This window comes from Balaenoptera physalus, assembly GCF_965194825.1.
Source record: "Balaenoptera physalus genome assembly, chromosome: 5".
In the NCBI taxonomy this organism is placed as follows: Eukaryota; Metazoa; Chordata; class Mammalia; order Artiodactyla; family Balaenopteridae; genus Balaenoptera; species Balaenoptera physalus.
In genome coordinates, this window is record NC_138884.1 from 107,202,913 (window position 1) to 107,225,280 (window position 22,368).

Here is a 22,368-nt window from a genome sequence, read left to right on the forward strand (position 1 = left end):
CCCATGTCATCCAAGATGGCACCCCAACCTAGTTTTGATGATTTACTCTGAGACCTGGGGAGGCTACCTGGATTGGACTGTATGACCCTTCATCCTCAATTCTATCACCTTATCTGAATAGAAAATCTTGGAGTCTGCTTCAAACAATCTTTTCTCTTGAATTTTGGTCTGATCCTGGAAGGTAGTAGAAGAACTGGGGTGAGCCCTCATAATACTTTTGGCAAGAGACCACGACACCAAAGCATTAAAGTGTGTGTGTGTGTGTGTGTGTGTGTGTGTGGTTTCAGAACCAAGTTTTATGTGGTTGCCAGGGAAAATTGGGAAAACCAGTTTTTAAGGGCATTTACACTTTCCTAGCAACATGCAGTTGTGGCCTGATGCCCTGACATCTGTTCTGTGAGCCCGGAAGACTTATTTGCTTAGAAGAAAATCAGTGCGCTCTAATTTAAGTTTCACATCTTTTACTGCTGTGATTTTAAGTCGCTGTAGAAAAGAGTTGTATTTTGCTACCTCCCAAGTCATGAATATGGATTTCTATACCCCAGAGAAATCAAGATAGCAGACAATTTTTAGGGATCACCTAGTATAAGGATGCGTCCTAGGCTGTGGGACTTCAAAAATTAAAACAGGTGGACTCACTGCTGTTGAGGAATTTCAATTTGACCATTCTAATCCCCACATTTTGTGATGAACATGTTGGTGGTTTCACCATTTTTCAGATGAAGACATTGCCAAAGAATGTTCAGGAATCGACTTCCAGTTACACAGCAAGTAGCGAAGTTGGGATCTGTACCTAGACTCGCCTGAATCCAAATCTGTGATCTTAACCATCGCTGTGTCTACTTCCAGCTCTTTGAATATCCATCACTAAATTCCTTCTGGGTGTGATCAGTTTTTATGTGAATTAAGACTGCTTGGGATTGAAGATGCTGGCCTGTCTGGGCTGACCTCTCCAAAGCTAGGCAAGGCTAGGGCGGTGACACCTTTTCCTGTGGCTTCTGATGCAATGCTAGTCAGTTAATGCCGTGCCCACGAGTCCCAGTCACATTCCTAGGTTGGTACTCACCCCTGCGTACTTGAAGGAGCCCCCAGGTAGGAAAGCTGAGTCGGTTGGAGTAGCTGGCAGAGGCAGAGGAGGCCATCAATGTCCCTGTATCCCCCTTTCAGGCTGCCCCTCACAGCAGGCTCCCCTGGTTGCCTTCCAGTGTCATTTACAAGTTTATCGCAAGTTCCTTTAGGGTACTTTTGTAGATGAGAAGGGATTTTTCCATTTGCCAGCCCAGTGGGTGCCTCTGTTCTGAAGCGGGCTGTGTTCCTACAGAAATCCAAGAGACCAGAGAAACCCTGGTCGAAGTGAACAGTATCTTAACGGACATGAGACACTTATCTGCAAATCTTAGCAACAGCCTGAGTAACGTGAAAAGGAACCTGGAGCAAGCACTCAATGACCCCATGTGCTCTGTGCATCCGGTAACGACCACTTGCAGCAACATTATGAACTCTCTAAGCCTTCTGGATGGCAGCATCGATTTTGATCAGGTGAGGAAGGGAACCTGGCTCCAGGGCAGTGTCATTGGGACAGCTGGGGAGGGCTAAGCATGGGCTCACCCATCAGGTGCCCAGTGGCTGGGGGTCTCTGTCAGCCTTCCTGGTTATTTAGCCGCCATCTTGGAACGGCTGCAGGAGGAGAGAAGGAATAATGGGAAATACTCCTTGAGAGTTCTCTGCCATCGATTTGATGAAATATATCAGAATGAATTTAGCTTCTTTTTGTTCAGATTCTTCTTTTTTTAATTTTTATTTTATTTTGACAGTTTCAATGTGCATTTTATAAGATATTGGCTATATTCCCTGTGTTGTACAATGTATCCTTGTAGCTCATTTTATCCATAATAGTTGTACCTCTTAATCCCCAGCCCTGATATTGCCCCTCCCTGCTCCCCACTGGGAACCACTAGTTTGTTCTCTGTATCTGTGATGAATTCAGCTTTAAAAAGGAAAAAGGAAGCAGAAGGCATTTTTGTAGACCTTTAAAAATTAAAATATATTTTTAAATGATAGGCCTAGTGTATTAACCACAGGTGCCTAAATATAAGGTAATTTCTCACATTCCCAAAGAGAAGATTAGAAAAAAAAGAATTTGGAGCAACTTGAATATATAAAGTTCTGGGATGTAGATAAAATAATCATGTCTACTCATGGTTTTTAATGTATCAATATAATGATATGTATACATCACACTTTATATAAAACAATATTTTAATATAGCTAGATTTTTCTGACTTTCACATTTCATGAATCAATTTTATTCAAACAACACTTCACATTCAACATCTGTGTTGAATCTACTACAATCACTTTTGTTGTCATTGAACAGTTTTTCAGAGTGTAGGACCTATACTTGCATTTAAATTGTTTGAAATCGAGTTCTTTTTGGGGTAACTTTTTTTTTTAACATCTTTATTGGAGTATAATTGCTTTACAATGGTAAGTTACTTTCTGCTGTATAATAAAGTGAATCAGCTATACATAAACATATATCCCCATATCTCCTCCCTTTTACGTCTGGGGTAACTTTTAATTTTGGTGGGCTTTTAAAACATGCAGAAAATCTGCAAGATTGGTGTACAAGGAAGCCCTGTTTACATCTTTTACCCAGATTCACCAGTTGTCAATACTTTCCTCCATTTGCTTAATGGTATTATTTTATCCATTTATCTATGTATCTATCATCTATTCGTACTACTGTATATATGCGTACAATACTATGCATTTTGTTCTTTTCTCAATCATTTGGAGGTAAGTTGCAGACATTATGCCCTTTTACCCTTAAATATTTCAGTGCATTTCCTAACTTTACATAACCATTATGATTACCAAAATTAGGACATATGACATTGACCCAATACCACCATCTAATCCACAGTTTATATTCAAATTTTGCCGATTTTTCTAAAAAATGCTCTTTAAAACTTTTTTTCTTTTCCTTTCTCCAGTTTAAGGTCCAGTCTAGAGTACACATTGTCTTTAGTTGTCATGTGTCTTTAGTTCCTTTAATCTGGAACAGTTTCTCAATCTTTTTTCTTTGGTGACATTGACATTTTTTAAGACTGTAGGCCATTTATTTTATAGAATGACCTTCGATTTAGGTTTGTCTGATGTTCCCTCATGATTTGATTTGAGTTATGCCTATTTATCAGGGATTTCACAAAAGTGATGTTGTGTCCTTCTTGATACATTGTGTCAGGAGGCCCATGATATTTGTCCCAGAATTGGTAAGAGATAGAACACTTTAAATCCATGTATAACACTATAAATGAAGAATTTATTCCAGACCACTTACCAATATAACCACTATTACTTTTAAACATGTTTTTTAAGAGGTTGTTTACAACTGTATTCAACAATATTCAGTACCTGAAATTGTGAGGTCACACGTATTCAATCTGTGTTAAATTTCTTGCCCTTATTTTTAGCTGACTGCAATAAGAGACCTTCAAACATCTAAAATTAGTACTTGTAGAGTCCATTCCAAGCTAATGTGTCTTCCTCCAACAATACAATATTGTTCAAAGGAAACTTAGATCACACCCTGTAATATAGAGACTTCAGGACTTGGATTTAAGATGATTCCCTTTTTTATGACAAATAATTTGGGGGGCAGGTAATCACCTTGCTTTATATCTTGTTTTATAAAATTTCAGCTCCCATCTTTGGATGAACAAATTGGTAACCTTAATGATATTCTTCAAACAAATTTGTCCAGCCTAGTCCAAAAGGTATGTTTTTTGGAAAAAAAAATACAGTAGATTATTTTAAAGAATAGAATAGTACATAAGGAAATAGGTAACAGCAAAAAAGCAGTGAAATTCTGGACAGGAGTTGCCAAGAAGGGTGATAGATGTTATCCTCCAGGTAATTTTGTTCATTCCAATTCAAGAATTTTTTGTTATGCATCTATTGTATGCAAAGCACCTTGCTAGGACCATAAGAGATAAAAAGAAAAACATGATCTCATCTTCCTGGGGCTCAGAATTGGACGGGTATAGTGTTGGACCCCATGCTGATTCTGACACAATATGCTCTCCCATTCTGCCGGTGAGTCAGCCATGTTGATTTTGTTTCTTCCCATTTCTGCTCATGTGCACAGGCTGTGTGCTCTGCCTGACACTCTCTTCTTTCTCCCTCTTCTTTGCCCAGCTTCTTGGGCTACTAGGGACTAGTTACTTTAAGCTTTATATATCACTTCTTAACGAGGCCTTCCCTGGGCATCTTGACCAGATCAAAACCTTTTTTAATACATTCTTACAGCATTGCAAATATTCTTGTTAAGTTCCTCACGACTGTGATTATTGCTTTCATGTCTTGATTGTGCCACAAGACTGTAAATCCTGAAACAGGCAGGGGTCACATTGGGCTAGAATACTGTGATTTCCCCAGTAGCCTAAAAGGAAGAGAATAGCTTTATTCTTGACTCTGTCTTTTATCATGGGTATAAAAAATTCATCAAATATCTATTAAACACTCATCTACATATACTAACAAAGGAAGTGTCCCCTTAAACAAGTCATTGAAAACTCTTGGTCTTTGCACTCTGATGTCACCTCGTTTGTCAAATGAGGGAATTGAACCAGGAGATCTGTAAGTCCTCTTCCAGTGATTAAACCTCTTATGATGGGTGACCTCCCCAAGTCCAAACACAGATAAATGTAGAGGGGTCAGTTGTACCAAACCAACACAAGCACCAGTGTGCTGGGTGGTTTAGTTGCCTTTGAGGAAACAGAAGTCATGAATGTTCTTTTTATGGCATTGATGTTGCTAAGCTAAAGTGGAAACTTGTTGGCACCATAAATCTTATAAACTTTGTAACTTAGATTGGACTGCTATAAAAGAATATCATAGAGTAGGTGGTATATAAACAACAGAAATTTATCTCTCACACTTCTGGTGGCTCAAAGTCCAAGATCAGTTTGCCAGCAGGGTTGGGTTTTGATGAGGACACTTTCCAGGTTGCAGACAGCCATTTTCTCATTGTATCCTCGCAGGGTGAAGAGGGCTCTCTGGGGTCCCTTTTAAGAGGGCACTAATCCCGTTCATGGGGGCTCCACCCTCATGACTTAACAACCTTCCAGAGGCCCCACCTCCTAATAACATCACACCGGGGATTAGGATTTCAACATATGCATTTTGGGGAGATAGACATTTGGTTCATAAGAGGTTGTAATCACCTCAGTGTTCCCTAGCAGATGTCTAAATATGCCAGCAGACAGTGAGAAACACAAATTAAGCCCCTTCCAGAGGAAAGGCTGTGCTGATTAGTTGAGTTGCTTGGAAATAATGACATTTACCTGTCATGGATTTAGCTCCAAAGTGATATAGCTTGGCATAGCTGTTTGGGTTTTTGTTTTAGCCTCACTACAATTTGTATTCTTTCTAAGTTGTGTTTTAGGACGTTACTATTTTCTATGAGACTAGATCTCCAATTTTATTGTGTAATTGCGTTGGAAAGTAAGATTCTACTTTTAGCAATTCACTTTATAGCCGCACATGGTACATTGTACGGATCAGGGTTTCCTAACCTCAGCACGATTTAGGCTGGATAATTCCTTGTGGTGGGGCCTGTGCATTGCTGGATATTTAGTAGCACCCCGGCCCATGCCCACACAGTGCCAAGAGCACCTGCACAACTGTGATAACCAAAACGTCTCCAGACATTGCCAGACATCTCCTGGGGGACAAAATTGCCCCCAGTTGAGAAACACTGGTATAAATACATGGAAGCTTTTAACATGAGTTAAAAGTTAAAAATTAAAAACTCTTAACATGATCTTCAACAGATACAATCTAAAGCAAGTCCTCACTAAAAGGGAGTTTTTTTCTAGACTTTTAATGACTGTATCATGATCCTTTCGGCCTTAAGATGAAGGTTACATTTTAGTATTGCTCCTCTGCTCCATTCTAAGCTTACCATGAATCCTAGTGAACTGCTCTTCTACTTACACTGTATATCCATTGATTTTGAATTATTTTTTAGGGCTACAAATCTTTTAATGCTATACCTGGGATAGTGCAAAATGAAACCGTGCACGTCGTATCAGGTGAGATTCCCAAATGGAAGTAATTGTGTATCTCTTCTTGTTAAGAATTGGCTGGTTAGTACAAAGAAATGTATTGTTAAGAATTGTTCTTTTTCCCTCTTAAAAAAAATATTCTCTCACTAAAACCTTAAAAACTAAATGAATATTTCAATCGTGCTACCTTCACCAACTGATGTCGATTTAAAAAAATAATAATTCTATTAAACGCTGACTACCATCCTCCTGTGGCTGGAAGCTGCAGGGCCGAGGGCCACACTGTGATGACAGCCTTCATCAGGAGCTATCAGAGCTGACAACAGCCATAGTTTATGATTTGGAAGGTCACATTTTGATTGTTTTCACTGTGAATTTATTTTATTTTCTAAACTAACTTAAAATTGATTTTTTAGAAAGAATACTCTGTCTAGGGACTTACTTTGTCTCTTTAGGAAAATGTTCATCTGCCTCGGAGGCTGATGTAATGATACTTTAGGGTCTTAAGCTTGCTTACAATTTTGGAGAGACAGAACTGAGGTCTGTCAGTTGAGAGAGTTCCACTGGTCTCCAATGACCGAATCACGTTGAATTCAGGTTATGGTATCTGGGGTGAATGTACAGAGAAAGAATGCAGTATAAACAGTTCTTTATGCAGGAATGGGAAGAAACCTGGGTTGTTTGCTAAGGGAAGACATCTCTGAAGCTATGTAAGACTATCTTCTCTCTCTCTCTTTTTTTTTAAATCATCTCAGGGCTTCTTTTTATCTGTTGACTGAGTGGTTTTAAAATGTTGTGTTAGAGGTATTTGATTTTTTTTTTTTTTCCCTAATATTGTTCTTTCAACCCATTAAGACTTTGGGTAAAAAGGGTTTTATCCTACTACATAGTGCTTTGGATGTTTTGTGGGTTCCCTTCTGATTTAAAATATTAAGATATTCAAAACAGAGTTCATGCTTTCCTATGCTAGCATCTGAGGGCTAACCCACGCTGTACATCTGATAGCCACCTGCTTACTAATCTCTGTGTTTACTTTTTTTGTTTCCCCTTTCTGGACCTCTTCTGCCAATACATGCAGCCCTCCCTTGTAAGTCTGGCCAAGTGAGGCTTGCAGTTCGCATGAGTGAGGCCGGGTGTATACACTGTCATCACATAAACACGAGCCAGAGTTTTCCTGAATCTAAGCAAGTGCCACTCCATCAGACTGAAGACCACGTGCTGGTTTTTATGTCTTTCCAAAACCAATAACCCTTAGCTCCCATGTTTTGGGCATTAGGTCCTACCCTGCACACATATTTTGAGTGCCTGCTGTGTGCCAGGCACTGCTGGGCTCTGGGGATGGTAGATAAAGAAGGCACGACCCCTGCCTACCCTTCAGCAGGGCGTGGATACAGGTGCCCTTTATCACCCTCTGGGAACCTGGTGAGGTGTGTGCAAGGGATCCGAGGTGGGGAGAGGGTAGCAGAAGGCTTCCTGGAGGAAGCGACATCCAAACGGAGGCCTGAAGGAGGCACCAGCCCCTTACAGACCCACCAAGGCTGTGGAGTGTAGGAGGGCAGCACAGCCTGAGAAGCAGAAGGGGCCCGATTCTGAGTTGAGGAAACTGTGCGTAGGAGAGGGGACGTCTACATACCACATCTCTCAAACCCCCAGAATTCCCAAGGTTAAAAAAGAGACCTGCAGAGTTACCTCGTGGAGGGTCCTTGGGTCTTGTGGCACGCGAGCCATTTGGAGGAGACATCGAGCCACTGTGAGCTCTCCTCCTATGAGCTCTCCATGTGAACCACAGGCTTTGAAAAAGAATTCCCACCATTGTTGTGTAATTTCCTTTTGGGCTGAGGCTACCACCTCCCTTAAGTTCGCTGGGAGCCCTGGGATCGCATTGTGAGCTCTGCCAATCTTGTTTCTGCTGCTGGAGAGACATTTATCCGCCTTTCAGGATCAGTGGACCTTGAACCAATTAGTATGTTTTTGGTATGTCCCTGTCAAGAATCACAGTGGATAAGGCCACCTTCAGATCAGGTGTGAGTGTTGGACCACGTGACAGCTCCCACCCCTGGTGGCTTTGATCCCAGGACCTGCCTTGATGGTCAGACACTGTCCAGAAAACTGGAACTTACCTCCTCTCTGAAAGATTAGGGTAGATATTAATAGAAACTATTTGACCGCTGGGAATACTATTGCTTTTTGCATGTAAGAGACACAGGTGTGCTTTAACAGGTCTCAATTTGTATGAGTCAAATAAAATTTTAACAATAGTGTCACCTGGGGTCACTTGTTCAAAAAATTGGTCCTGGAGAATTACTGTGTTCCTGAGTACCATTTCATAGATGGAGGAATTGTTATATTATTAAATTATTTTTGCAAAATCATTTAACAGAAGCTTTACAGTTAGATAAACCCGAGTTTTCATCCCATTTCTAGTGCTTTCTGAAAAAGAGACATATGGGCAAGTGATTTAACCCCTGTGAGCCTCCACATCACCGTCAGTGAAATGGGAATAAGAAATGGGTTAACATTTATAAAAGTGCCTGGTCCATTGTACTGGCACACAGTACATTTTAATCACCCGATCCATTTTTTTCTTTTTTTAGTGAAATAAGTAGAAGAAAACTCTGGCTTGATTTCAGCACCATATCATTTAAGTTAGCTCTCATAGCTTGCTCTTTTGTTAAGTAATTGCTTTTTGATGGGCTTAGCTACATTCATGCTTGTTGTAGAACGTTTTCATATTTTAAACACATACATAACATGGGAAAAACTAAAAGCATTTCAAGCTTTTCACTTGAGTTCCGAGATAAAGTTTCTTGTCTCCTCTAGGTTTGAAAATGCATAACTGAGGCATCTTTGTTTTCAGATGTCAAAATGACCTTGGATTCCATTGGTTCTGACATCAAAAATATAAGCAAAAATATTCCTATTCAGGATAAGCTGTCAAATTTCATTCGTTACCTTAACGACACGGAAAATTACATCCACCGCCATTTACCCACTTTGGAAGAATATGATTCATACAGGTGAGTGCCTCCTTTGAGCTGGTACGCTAAAGAGTGAAACTTGCTATGGAACGAGAGAAAAATTTGACAATATAACCAGGATAATCTTATGAGAGCAAATTGTACAAAGAGGCCATAATGTGGTATGTATTCACTCTAGTTTATGTTCATTAAAAAAATTGAAGTGTTCACTTCGGTAGCATGTATACTAAAATTGTAACTATACCGAGAAGACTAGCTTGGCTGCTGCGAAAGGATGGCATGCAAATTCATGAAGCGTTCCATTTTTTTTTTTGTTTTTTTAATTGAGGACTGAAAGTTCTTGAGCCAAATAGTCAATTATTTGCAATTTTGATGTCATCCGTGGCTTCCGAAATCTTGGTTATAATTATCTAAGGTATGTAACAGGATTTTAAAACTTAAAAGGAATTAAAAAAGGGCATTGGGATAATATTTTTCTTTTTGTTGGTTTATAAAAGAAATATGTAGAGGTTGGTTCTTACAGAAAGAGCATCCTTGAAACCAGTGAACTGTGTGAAGCTGCTGTCGTTCCCAGCTCTTTGCCCTTTAGAAAAATGCTAGTGGTAGGGTTTGGCCTTGGGAGATGATGGTGGACATAGATCTCAGACAAGAGCGCTAGGGAAGACAGGACTTAGAGACTCGAGGCATTTCCAGGATCATGTGAGATGTAAGATGTACTCTCCTCTCTGAAAGGCTCAGCCCCACCACCGCCCACTGGAAGTATTCCTACTACTCAAACCCACGGAGATTCTGGACACTCCCATTCCTGTTCAGGTTATTTATTATGCAAGAACACAAGATAAATAATAAAATAATAACAATAATTGCTAGCCTTTAGGGAAGAGTCACAATGTGCCTGCCACGTGCTGTCCAAATGGCATCTCATTTAATACTCAGAAAAATCTCCTGGGTTGTGTTCTGTTTATAATCCTGTTTCTTAGAGGCTCAGGGAGGTGAAGTGATTTTTCAACTCCCACCTGACTATGCCCTTAATTATCAATATGCCATTTCCTACTGTGTGGCTTGGCCACCCCAGCAGGTGTCGGAACAAACATAAGACAGACCCTTTCCCAATGAACTTACAATCTCAGAGGTCAGACTTTTCACAGATGAAAAGAATGGTACGGTGATCTGTCTACATACCAGCTCCCCCTTCCTTCCACCTTCCCCTGCCCTGAGACTGTAAGTTTATTTTAAAAAGAAATTTAATGAAGCAGATGAGGTTTGCATTAACTGTAAAGGATTTCTGAGGCCAGGTTCCATGGCTTATTTAATTTTGTGTCCTCAGTATCTGGAACAAAAAGTCACAGAATGGGTGCAGGTGGTTATTATAATTACCGAGTTGTTTTTTTTTTTTAATAGATCTTTATTGGGGTATAATTGCTTCACAATACTGTGTTAATTTCTGTTGTACAACAAAGTGAATCAGCCTTATGCATACATATATCCCCATATCCCTTCCTTCTTGAGCCTCCCTCCCGCCCTCCCTATCCCGCCCCTCTAGGTTGTTACAAAGCACCGAGCTGATCTCCCTGTGTTATGCTGCTGTGTCCCACTAGCTAACTGTTTTACACGAGTTTGTTCTTAATTGAATGAAAAACTGTAGTGACAGCTTTTGTCGCATAAGTAAATTCTTTGTTTTATAGTGTTTTAAAGGTTGGGAAGCATTTCTACCCTTGAATGCTCCTGGGTTGCTGGAAAAGTTTGATGTACATTCCGGGAATGCCAGTAAGACCTAATTGAGGATCCATTCTGGAACATCTCACAGGACGATTACAAAATCGAGACTTGCATTCTGCAGGCGTCTGATTTAGGATGCTCCTAGAATTCTAAAATATTCAATGCACTCATCACATAGAGAGTGTCTGGCTCAGTAAAGAACACAATTCACTCCCCACCCCACCCCCATATATTCCTGCAACCACAAAACATTTTAGATAAAAGACCAGAGGAAGGAGACCCGAATTTCCTTATCTATTGTCTAATCATGATCTGTCTCCATCTCATCATCATTATAATAAGCACTTACAGCCTCAGGAACCTTGAAAGAACTTACAAACCTTAAGGGGCATGGTTATCGGTAGCCTTGGAGAGGTTGAGTCAACCCTGCTTCTGGGCCCTGTGGAGATAAAGCAAAGGAAAGAAACGACAATCCCATGACCACTGAGAGCTCTTTGAAACCAAGATAAACACTGTCTTGGTTGGATTGGAGGACTAGGGGTGAAAAGGGGTCTTTTCACAGCACTCTCACCCTCTGAGGAATTAACAGAGGAATCTGATATTTGATTGCCAAGGGTTTTTCAACCACTCCAGCCCAGGTTTAGCAGCTTTTGTGTTGTGATGATGTCACCTCTTACGTTTGCTAACACTGTGTTTGCTCCACCAGGTGGCTGGGTTCCTTGGTCGTCTGCTGTTTACTGACCCTCATAGTGATTTTTTATTGCCTGGGCTTATTGTGTGGCACGTACGGCTACAACCAGAATGCCACCCCAACCAGACGAGGCTGCGTCTCAAACACTGGAGGCATCTTCCTCATGGTGTGAGTGTTGGCTCTTCCTTGCCGTGTGGGGGGATGCACGGAGGTAACTCTGGTGTGACAGGGACCCGGTGGTCTCTGGGTCAAGCAGTCTGGGTTCCAGTGACGTAGGCGGGCTGGTGTGACTGTACTTTCATCAGTCTGGGAAATTCCATTAAGCATGAAAAGTAAAGGAAACTCTAGATTGGTTGCACTTTGATTGACAAGCTTAAAAGCTCATAGCTCTTTAAAGCAGCTATCAGGGAAATTATTTCCAAGTTTGCTTTCTTAATTCTCATTGTTTTTCCCTATATCTATGTATCTGCGTATCTATCCATCCATCCATCCATCCATCCATCCATCCATCCATTCATCCATTCATTCACGATACTTGCTGAATATTGACCTGGCAGACAGACATTGTTCACTCTGAAACTTGATTTAGAACAGAGGTTGCCTACCTGGCACCATTGGAGTTAGACAAGTAGCCTACATTCGTGATGCGATCAGGTGTGAAGTACCAGCGAGTGGTAAGCCTGCAGTGGACTGGAGCAGTTATCCCCATTTCAATTACATTCATATCCACGTTCATATTTTTGGGGAAAAAAAAAAAAAACCTTTATAGGGTATAACAAAGCAGAGGGGGCATGAGCTGGGTGGAACTGGAGATGGAGCCAGTAATGTAAACCAGTAACCAGGGGTAAAAGCTTCAAATACTCCCTAGAGGGGAATCTGTGTGAGTTCCAACTCGATATTCTCTTTTCTGATAAGCTTCGTGGAGAATCAGCGGCGAGGGGTGTGATGGGGCTCGAGGGGTGTGTAAAGATTTGGAAGAAGTCCTTTGGGCAATAGAGAATCAAAACCACAGCCATTTCTTTGTTTATGTCACTAGTGACATGCATTAACTTGCTTTTTTAAACTTTGGGTCACTATAATAATCATGCTGCTTATGAGTTGTGATTCTAAGGCCTTTTCCTTAAACCTTCAGGCTCCACTATAGTACACTTTATTAACATTAATACAGGCACATGAGTTTCTTTTTTTTAATTGAAGTATAGTTAATTTACAATTTGTGTTAATTTCTGCTGTACAGCAAAGTGACTCAGTTATACACATATATACATTCTTTTTTTATATTCTTTTCCATTATGCTTTATCACAGGATATTGAATATAGTTCCCTATGTATACAGTAGGACCTTGTTGTTTATCCATTCTAAATGTAGTAATTTGCATCTACTAACCCCAAAACTCCCAGTCCCTCCCTCTCCCTCCCCAACTCCCCCTTGGCAACCACAAGCCTGTTCTCTATGTCTGTGAGTCTTTCTGTTTCGTAGATAGGTTCATTTGTGTGTGTGTGTTTTTTTAAGTGAGTTTTAAAAATAACCTTAAAGCTAATGACATGGGAGTCTGCCAGAATTGGACAAAATTGGACAGAACTCCACACATGGAAAAGCCTATTTGCTTACATACCTAAACTTAAGAAATTAAGCTAGCAAGGAAGAGTATATGTGCCCAGCCTTTTTGTTTCAATGTACACAACTACAGACAGAAAATTAATTTAATGTTCAGAATTTAATAATCCTGACACTTGGCTGTTTTGTCAGTGTTTTGATGGTGAATTTATTTATTACATACATTTATGTATTACATCTATTTCATTATTTGAAAGGAGGGCGTAACTTGCTCTGAAAAGGTACAAGTTTCATAAAATTCTATTCCACTTTTAGGGATGAAACCAAAAAATGTGATATCTAGCTTCAAAGAAAAAAAATTAAAAATAGGAGAGTCATGAGTAAATTGGTGGAGACTAAGAGCAACTTCAGTTTGGCTGCAATACTCACTTCTGCAGATTAAGGAATCTCTAAAGGGTTAAAGTCACATGGAAATCTATGGCTTAGGAGCCGTAGGATTTATCTCAGCAGTAGGGAATAGGCTGGTAACTATAAGTTTCTGTCGGATGCATTTTGCGAGGTCTGCAGGCTGAGATTTCTGTGCTGTTGAAGCCTACCACTCGTCATGGCATGCTTTGCTACGCTTAGCAGAATTCTCCATCTCCCTCTTGAGACATCTGGTAAACAACTGGATAGACTAATCAGACTAACTAGAAGAATGCCGTTTCTTCTTTATAATTGTTTACTTGCTTGTAGAAATGAGAAAGAGTATATTTAGTTCAGCTTCAACCAAAACACCACCTGCTCTTTAGAAACGATGACGTTATCCAATCAAGAGTATGGTCTCTTTAACAACCAAGCAAGAATCCTTGCCTCCCAAGAAGATCCTAGTGAAAGACCTGGAAGGAGGGAAGCAGAGTCCTGGCTCCTATCCTGTGTCTTCTGAGGGTCCAGGGAGCATTTTAGGGGCTGAATAGGATGCAGTGGTGAACGTGCATCGGCAGGGGGGATGTGGATGGTTTCCCCAGAGATAAGGAGACCTAATTAAGGCAACCAGAAAACAACCTGTCGTACAAAAGACCATTATAAAACTTCCAATTTTAGCTCTTGAAAACAATGCCCAGATTATCGAGACCTCTGAAGAAAAACTAAGATCACGTGTTGCCATGGGCATATTACATACGGCTGGTGGCAGTTTCAGTGGTTATAGATATTTCAGAGAGCAGTTTGTCAGGCTATAGCAGGTCATTCCCATTTTAGGGAATTTATTTTGAGGCAGTAGACCAAACTATGGGAAAAGCATTTTGAGCAGAGACGTGTTTTTGTGGTGTTAGTGGTAATAGTGAGGCATTCGAAGTGACACACATGTCAGCTACTTCGGAGGCTGGAGTAGATTATGTGGCCGCTGAAAGGATAGAGAGGTTGGCTGTCCTGGGTGGCTGACGAAAGTTTCTAAGATGTTCGACAAGGGCCCACAAAATTATGCACGTGTTGTTATTATAACCGTGTGGATCAGGAGTCGGCAGACTTTTTCTAGAAAGGTCCAGATAATCAATATTTTAGGTTCTGATGATCACATACAGTCTTCGTTGGGTATTATCATTCTTGTTCTTGTTTTTTCTTCTTCTAGCTGTTCTCCTCCTCCTCCTTTACAACACTTTAAGCACACCAGCCGTTCTTATCCCACTGATCTTACAAAAACAGGCCCTGGGCAATTGCATGCCTATTCCTGACCTGAATACACGCATTTTTTTTTAACATCTTTACTGGAGTATAATTGCTTTACAACGGTGTGTTAGTTTCTGCTGTATCACAAAGTGAATCAGCTCTACATATACATACATCCCCATATCTCCTCCCTCTTAATACATGCATGTTTAGAAAACAAAGGCTGGAAGTGTTAACAGCATGCTGTTTAGAGTAGTGGGGTTGTTTTGAAGTGAAGTGTTCTCTCAGAGGTTTTGATTATTTGTGTAACTAACACACACACACACACACCCTCTGATGCCCACAGTTAGAACCCTGGTGCCTGGCAGAGCCTTCACACACCTTCCCCTTCTTCACACTTTCCCTAACGCAGTAGCCCTGTCGGTCTGAGAAGGTCCAAAGGGACTTAGGGCCCCACCAGCAAACATACCTTGCTGTTTATGTCAGAGGAGCCATGCAGCTGTTTCTAATTATGCCTTGAGCATTTGCACTGGGGGAGTCGTGCCCTTTGGGAGCACTGTTGTGATTGAGAGCATCAGCCTGCACGCTTCCTAGGGTCCTTCCCGGTGTGCACCAGCGATGGTATAGGGTTTGGCTATTCCATCTAGACTGATTTAAGAGTTTGCTCCCTCTGTGTCTCCACCGGGGCCACTGAGCACTGCTAGAGAAAAGTCATACGGCAGAGCACATTAGGATCCCTACAGAATTTTGATTCCCCACCTCACATGGACCCTCCACAACCCTGCAAGTTCCTTCTTTTCTCCCTCCCTCCCTTCCTTTATTCTGCGATGGTCTTTCCACTCTGATACATCCATCCTCCATATTTTCCTCTTCTCTTAGCTGATGGGTTTACCTTTCTCTTCACGGAGAAAATAGAAGCCATCATAAACTTGCCACCCCCAAACCTCTGAAGGCACCTGTGCTCACACGCATGGGAAGCCAGAGGCAGAAGGGTCTCTCCCATCTAGGCTCCCCCGCTACCCAGCACCCCCGCTGTGCTCTCAGCCCATCCCCACCCACCATCCCGAGGATGGAACAAAGCCTCCCTTCTTTCTCGTGCATCTCCATTCTCTTCTCCTCTCCTAGACTTTCTTCTCAACACTTGAACATGTTCTGTTCTTTCCCCTCCTTAAAAACCAAAACAGAAAACCCCTACCAACACCGCTTCTTCCATCTAACTCCACTCTCTGCACAGACGTCTCGAAATAAAGATCTGTGCCTGCTGCCCATCTCCTGGTTTCCCACCTCCTGCCCAGCCTGCACCACGGTGACTTCGTTGCCTGCCACTTTCAGGTCAGCAGTGACTTCTGTGTCTCCAATACAGTGGACTTCTTCGAGTCCTTCTCGACTGTGTCCTCACAGCAGTGACTGGAACAGCCGCCACTCCTTCTGCAAACACTCCTTCATACCCCATCAGTGACCTCACACCCTCGTGGTCTCCTTCCCACCTCCCTGACCCTTCATCTTGGTCTCGTTTGCTGACTGTCTCTCCACCACCTGTTCTCCAAATGGTGAGGTCCCCCAGGCCCAGTCCTAGGCTGCTTCTCCCTCCAACCCCAGCCCCAGGGATCAATCATCATTTCTAAGCCACTGACTCGCTAAAGTAGGTCTGTAACCCAGGCATCTGCGCTCCAAACACCTGGCGGACCCCTCCACAGCATGTCCTCCGAGATGTCTCCGGGGCAAAGTGACCAGAAGCCGATCTTCTCTGCCCTCCCTGTCCCTGCTGCTGACAAGCCCTGGCGCCCCTTGCCCTCCCTTTCCTTCACCTCCAGTGCACGTCTTCACGATGTCCTGCTGCATCTGCCTCCCAGGTCACACCTCTTTCACCCGCTGGCTCCCCTCCACCACCGCCAGCTGCACCAGGCCACCATCCGGGGCTAGAAGCAGCCTCATTGGTGGCATCCTTCTCCACATGGGCACCTGTCCCTCCATCCTTCACGCTCTGGCAAGAGGGCTTTTCTTCAGAGAGAAATGGGGGTGTGTTCCTCCGGTGCTTAAAGGCCTTCAATAGCTTTCCCTCCCTGCATCCCCCACGCCCCACCCAGCTCGCCCCTACCCGCCTCTCGAGCTGCCGTTCACTGCTCGTTCTCTGCCGTCTCTCTGGATGCAGAGCTACGTCAGCCCCGTCAGACTCCCAAGAGTACATTTCCTACTGTCAACTGAAAAAAGTGCACAACCTGAAAGCTGAGAATTATGTTTTATTTGGCAGACAAAACTGAGGACTTAAGCCCAGGAGGCAGCCTCTCAGATCGCTCTGAGGGAGTGCTCCATAGAGGTAAGGGAGGAGCCCGGAGACAGAGGAGTTTCTGCAACAAATACCAGGTGGTAGGAACATCAGAAGGTGACTGTTCATTAAAGAAAACCAGACATCCCAAGTTAAGGAATTTAGCACTTTTCTATGTATGGAAGATGGAAGAGTCTGGGCTCACTGAAATCATTCCTTTGCTCTGCACCTCAGCTATCTGGGGCCAGTATCCTGTGCTTTCTCATCTTGAGTCTCCTCAGGGTGCCCCGTTGGAAGGTGGCTGCAGCAACTGACGGCTTGATGGCGGGCATCCTGTTTTTATCCTGAGTTCCCTCAGTGCTCGCTGATGGGGCAGGTATAATGTGATGGCTTGATGGCTGCAACATCCTTTGTTTACTGATAGGGCAGGCAACATTTTTTCATTGACACTGCCTTACAACCTCCTCCCTCACTGGAAAGCCTTGGTTCACTCACATGACTCCAGAGACCATGTCTGAACCACCGTGCTGGGCTTGCAAGCAGGCGAGGGACTCAGTCCTGAGTGTTCCCTAAACAAGCACCTGGTACTTCCTGTCTGCACCCCTCGGTAGGCCGACCCGTTTAACCTGCAGAAAGCTGAAGACTCCAGGTCATTTTATACACTGAATAGGTAGAATGAGTAAGTACTAGTAGGTAATATTGAATAATCCCTTGTAGAATTATTAACTTTATTTCTATTTTTTTCCAGCGGGGTTGGATTCAGTTTCTTCTTTTGTTGGCTATTGATGACCATCGTGGTTCTGACTTTTGTTGTTGGTGGAAATGTGGAAAAACTGGTCTGTGAACCTTACCAAAACAAAAAGTTATTCCAGGTAAACATGGTTTTTGTGCCCATTGTGAAGAGCTTGAGCCAAAACTTTTATTTTCCCCTTTCTTGTGGGTTTCTTCGAGAGCAAAAAGATGAGCAGGTGGTTTGTATTCAGTAGGTTGAGATTCCATCTATTTGTCAGAGCAAAACAATATGGCAGTACAGTTGACCCTTGAACCACAGGGAGTTAGGGGCGCTGACCCTCCATGCACTCAAAATCTGTGTACAATTTATATTCAGCCTTCTGTATGCATGGTTCCTCCATATCTCCTTTCTTGGATTCAACCAACCTTGGACCGTGCAGTACTGTAGTATTTACTACCAAAAAAAATGCGCTTATAAGTGGACCCTCGCAGTTTAAACCCATGTTGTTGAAGGGTCAACTGTATTCTTTTTTTTTTTTTTAATGTAAGTGAAATCAGTACCAGGAATTAAGGCTTGCTCGTCAATGTTGATTGTAATATTTGGGGAGAATACAATTCTCCTCAGCAGTAGTTCCCAAATGCAGAACATCAGAGGATAAGTTCCCGGGTTCCTTCTATACCTCAAGAGGTTTCTGACATTTCACATAACTTCCCAGATGACAGTTGCCCACACAGATGGTTTGAGGGTCGTAAATTTGAAGTGAAAGAGACTGATAAATGACACACCTCATAGCTGAGGGTTGTCCCTGGTGGAAATCTGACGAGGTAGTTGGGAATTGAATTCAAGCTTCACTTTCTCCATCTAAGACCAACTACTTCACACTCTAGGGCACCAGGTGCAAGTTTAGCTTCATTAATTAATGAGGAAGTTTTCATCTACATGTCTGTCTTCTAACTTTGGCTTTCCAGTGTTTTTCTCTAGATTCTGATTTTAAAAATATATTTGTTTTCCTATTTTATTGTATATATTTTTTCACCTCAAATCTGTTATAAAATCAGGTGAATGACTGCTAAAATAAACCAATTGTGGTGGTGGTATTTTACTCAGTTGGTTGAAGAAAATTAAGTCGGGAGCATCAGTTTGTCAAATTATCTCCATTTGGCCTCTTGATAAAAAATAATAATAACACATCAAACCAGACTTCATCATCTTTTGTGCTGTGTTAAATTGTTACAAAGGAATTCTTAAAAAATAGAGGATATTTTGAAACCATTTACACTCCGTAAGTGTATATACAGTCATGTACCAATTAGCCCACCATAAATATACATAATGTGAAGTCAAAGATTGTGCCAGATTTAATTCCTTTTGTCTAGAGGGAAGTAGTGAAGATCTGGGTCTATTGCTTCATGGCTTTCTATTAGATATTCTGAATCAAATTATCTATTTTTCTCCCATTTCTAATGTGTTTATTTTACTAAAATGAAATGTTCCCCCCAAAAAGTAGTCTCAATAATTCCTACTGATGCTATCCAGTGGTCGATATCTTTATTCCAATCACACTATTATTTTCTAGTTTTAAGTTGAAAATCAATGAGGAAAATCATGATATAAAAATCCCCCAAATACTGTATATTGAACAGAATATTCATTTTATTATATGCATGTATGTTAGTGTAAAACTGTCTTTAAAAAAAAGTTTTTTAATTTGTTCTAGGTTTTGGACACGCCATATTTACTAAATGCGGATTGGAAATACTATCTCTCTGGCATGGTATTTAACAAACCAGATATTCATCTCACTTTTGAACAAGTTTACAGGTATAAATAATTGCATCATGCATTTTTTTGCTACTTAGAATGTTGTGTTTTTACAATGAGAATTTTGCTTTCAACATGTCTTTAATTTTAATGGTCAGCTTTCCAGTTTTAGAAGTAAGCTGTTCTCTGGTCTTAGCAGTAAGACCAAAAAGATAATCCTTTCCCTGAAAGCCTTCTAGGCCTTAGGATGGTGCTGTCCCAAGCCGCCCTGTCTTAATTACTAGAATTCACTGGTAACAGTGACCCTAAAATGCATTCTTGTTTTAGAATCACCCTGCCCCAAGTAAATGCCATATAACAAGAATTCATTGGATGGGTCTGTTGATGGAAATAGTCAGTAAACATGGGAATTCCCTGGAGGTTCAGTGGTTAGAACTCGGCGCTTTCACTGCCAGGGCCCAGGTTTAATCCCTGGTCAGGGAACTAAGATCCCGAAAGCCATGGTGTGGCAAAAAAAAAAAAAAGAAAAAAGAAAAAATCAATAAACAGTTTATAATAGGAGTAGAAAAGAGTTTTATTTGAGCCAAACTGAGGACTATAGCCCCAGAGACAGCCTCTCAGATAGCTCTGAGGAATTGTTCCAGAGAACCATGGCTTTCAGAATAGTTTTATATCTTGTCAGAACAAAGAACATTAAACAAGTCAGGGATACATTCATTAAAGGTTTCAAAAAAAAAAAAACAGATCAGGATATACACAGTGAGTCACTATGGCCTTGGCACCTGGGAAGGGAGTCTTATCATCGAAGGTGTACCAACATAGATGTCCCAGGGAGGGAGATATTTAATCTTTATTTTTTACATGGACATTCTCTACTTCTGGTCAATGCACCCTTTTCTTTCATAATTAAAGCCGTTGTACAGTGTGTGTTTGACAGGCCACAGACAGCTTGTTTTAGTTAGCATAAAATTTGAGTTAAATCATGTAGAAGCCAGAATGACTTCCCGAGACCTCAGTATGCGAACATTTCTTTCGTCAGGTCCAAATCTCAGACATGCTAATTGCAATGCAGTTGGAGATCCAGGCTGTACAGTCAGGCTGCCTGGGCTCCAGTCCTGGCTCTACCACCGGGGCCTTTGTGATCTTGGGCAGTTCCACTTCCTGTCGCTTCAATAGGGATGATGATAATAGTAGTCTGAGTATCACCAGCTCCTCGTCACCTCTAGCGCATGAGACAGCAAACAAGCAGCACAGGTGTCAATCCTCCCCACACCTCGCCTCCATGGCAGACACTGGTCATCAACTGTGGTCTTCTGCTTTGCCCAGAGGGTCACAGGAGCCCTCTCAACAGCATATTCTCGGTAGACATTTTCAATCCATTGGAGTTTCTGTGCACACTTAATCCATCCCTAGGCTTAGAGGAGGAGGCCGAGCTCCTTGGCCTGGTCTGCCAGCTCTCTGTGATTCTGGCTCCTGTGGAACTCTCTGGTCTTACCTCTGTTGGTTAGTGTACCAGACTCTCTGTTCCAATGCCAACCTACTTGGGGCTCCCTGGAGAGGAGTGTCACACCTCTTGGGGATGTGGGAAAGTTGCTTCTCCCAGGCATCCCTCGGGACCGGAGGGCCTTGGCTGCTGCACAAGGAAGAGGCGCCCCAGGAGGTGGCCATCTGGGTGGCGAGGATATGCATGAGATGAGGCCACCCTGCTTAGCTCAGCCGAGGAGGCCTTTGTCACATTTTAAAGAAGCATGGAGAAGTGAGGCCAAGTTAGGTTTATAGCCGAAGTGGACCCGCCGCTTGGATGTTTGTTGCTCCCTCCCTATCTCCGTCCTACCCTTAGTCCAACCTTAAGTTTAGTGGGTGAAGCTCAACCCTGGAAACATGGACGGAGATGGTCTGGCAGGGGCTTGATAGAGTTTTAATCTTTTATGAAATCTTTTAATGACAGTGCTTTGTAACTTACCTCTTTCTGACATCTGTTGTTTTTTTTAGATTAGAGTTTATTTCTTCCCAATTTGTAAACTTGTTATTACTCACAGCACTGGAAAGAACACAAAGGACACAGATAGAAGGATGTAGTATTTACCAGTCCTAGTGTATCTGTTGCAAACATGGGACATTTAGTAAAACAGGGAACGAAGTCAGGAATGGCGGGCACCCGGGGGATTCGTGCAGCCACTGGTGATGGCCTTCTGTGTCGACACCCAGATGCCACGTCTGTGGTCACAGATTAAACAAAGACGAACAGTTCGCCTTTCTCTCCATCCTTAGCAGTGGACAGAGGTAGCCACAACTGTCTTTCTGGATCCTGATTTCTCTGTTTATTCCCTCAGTGATTGCAAAGAAAATAAAGGCATTTATGCCACACTTAAGCTAGAGAACACCTACAATATCAGTGAATTTCTCAGCATTAAAGAGGTGAGTAATTAGAACCAATCAGGAAATTGACATTTCTTTACTAAATTCAGTTGTCTTTTTTGTTTTTTGATGAAAGTCACATAAGATAAAAATTAACCATTTTAAAGTGACTTTAGTACATTTGCAAGGCTATGCAACTCTCACCTCTACCTAATTCCAAAACATTTGCAGCACCCCCGACCAGTTGACTTTCTTGAGGCATGAGTTTCTCTAGCAGATGATGGAAGATCCTCTCCAGGGGCCTTCCTGCAGACACTTCACGGGGAAAGAGTTTATCCTTTGAGTGTCCCTCTTCCTGGAGGCACAAACCCCACTTGTTTCCCAGGGATACTGACTCTCCCAGACCAGCCATCCTTTTCTGTCACATCCCTGAGTGGGGACAAGAACCGTGGCCCACAGAGTCCTCCCTCCTTATGAATGATGGCTGTGGCCCCAGGGCTCCCAGGTAGGCCCTTAGCAAGAGACAGAGTGACAACAAGGATGGAAGGGACAGAAGGGAATGACCTCTCCTCCTCCTTTGCCCAGA

The 22,368-nt window shown here is 42.2% G+C and overlaps 1 protein-coding gene across 5 annotated transcripts in view; it reads left to right on the plus strand.

Annotated features, from left to right (window-relative positions):
* The window catches only part of PROM1 (prominin 1), a 113,596-nt gene that overhangs the window by 78,059 nt on the left and 13,169 nt on the right, over window positions 1–22,368 (plus strand). For all 5 annotated transcript variants that reach the window (XM_082462414.1, XM_082462413.1, XM_082462412.1 and 2 more), the window contains 8 exons: window positions 1,322–1,539; window positions 3,705–3,779; window positions 6,035–6,098; window positions 8,929–9,088; window positions 11,475–11,627; window positions 17,679–17,802; window positions 19,381–19,484; window positions 21,758–21,842. In XM_082462414.1, coding sequence (XP_082318540.1) covers window positions 1,322–1,539; window positions 3,705–3,779; window positions 6,035–6,098; window positions 8,929–9,088; window positions 11,475–11,627; window positions 17,679–17,802; window positions 19,381–19,484; window positions 21,758–21,842 — 983 coding nt within the window. The remainder of the gene's footprint in view (window positions 1–1,321; window positions 1,540–3,704; window positions 3,780–6,034; window positions 6,099–8,928; window positions 9,089–11,474; window positions 11,628–17,678; window positions 17,803–19,380; window positions 19,485–21,757; window positions 21,843–22,368) is intronic.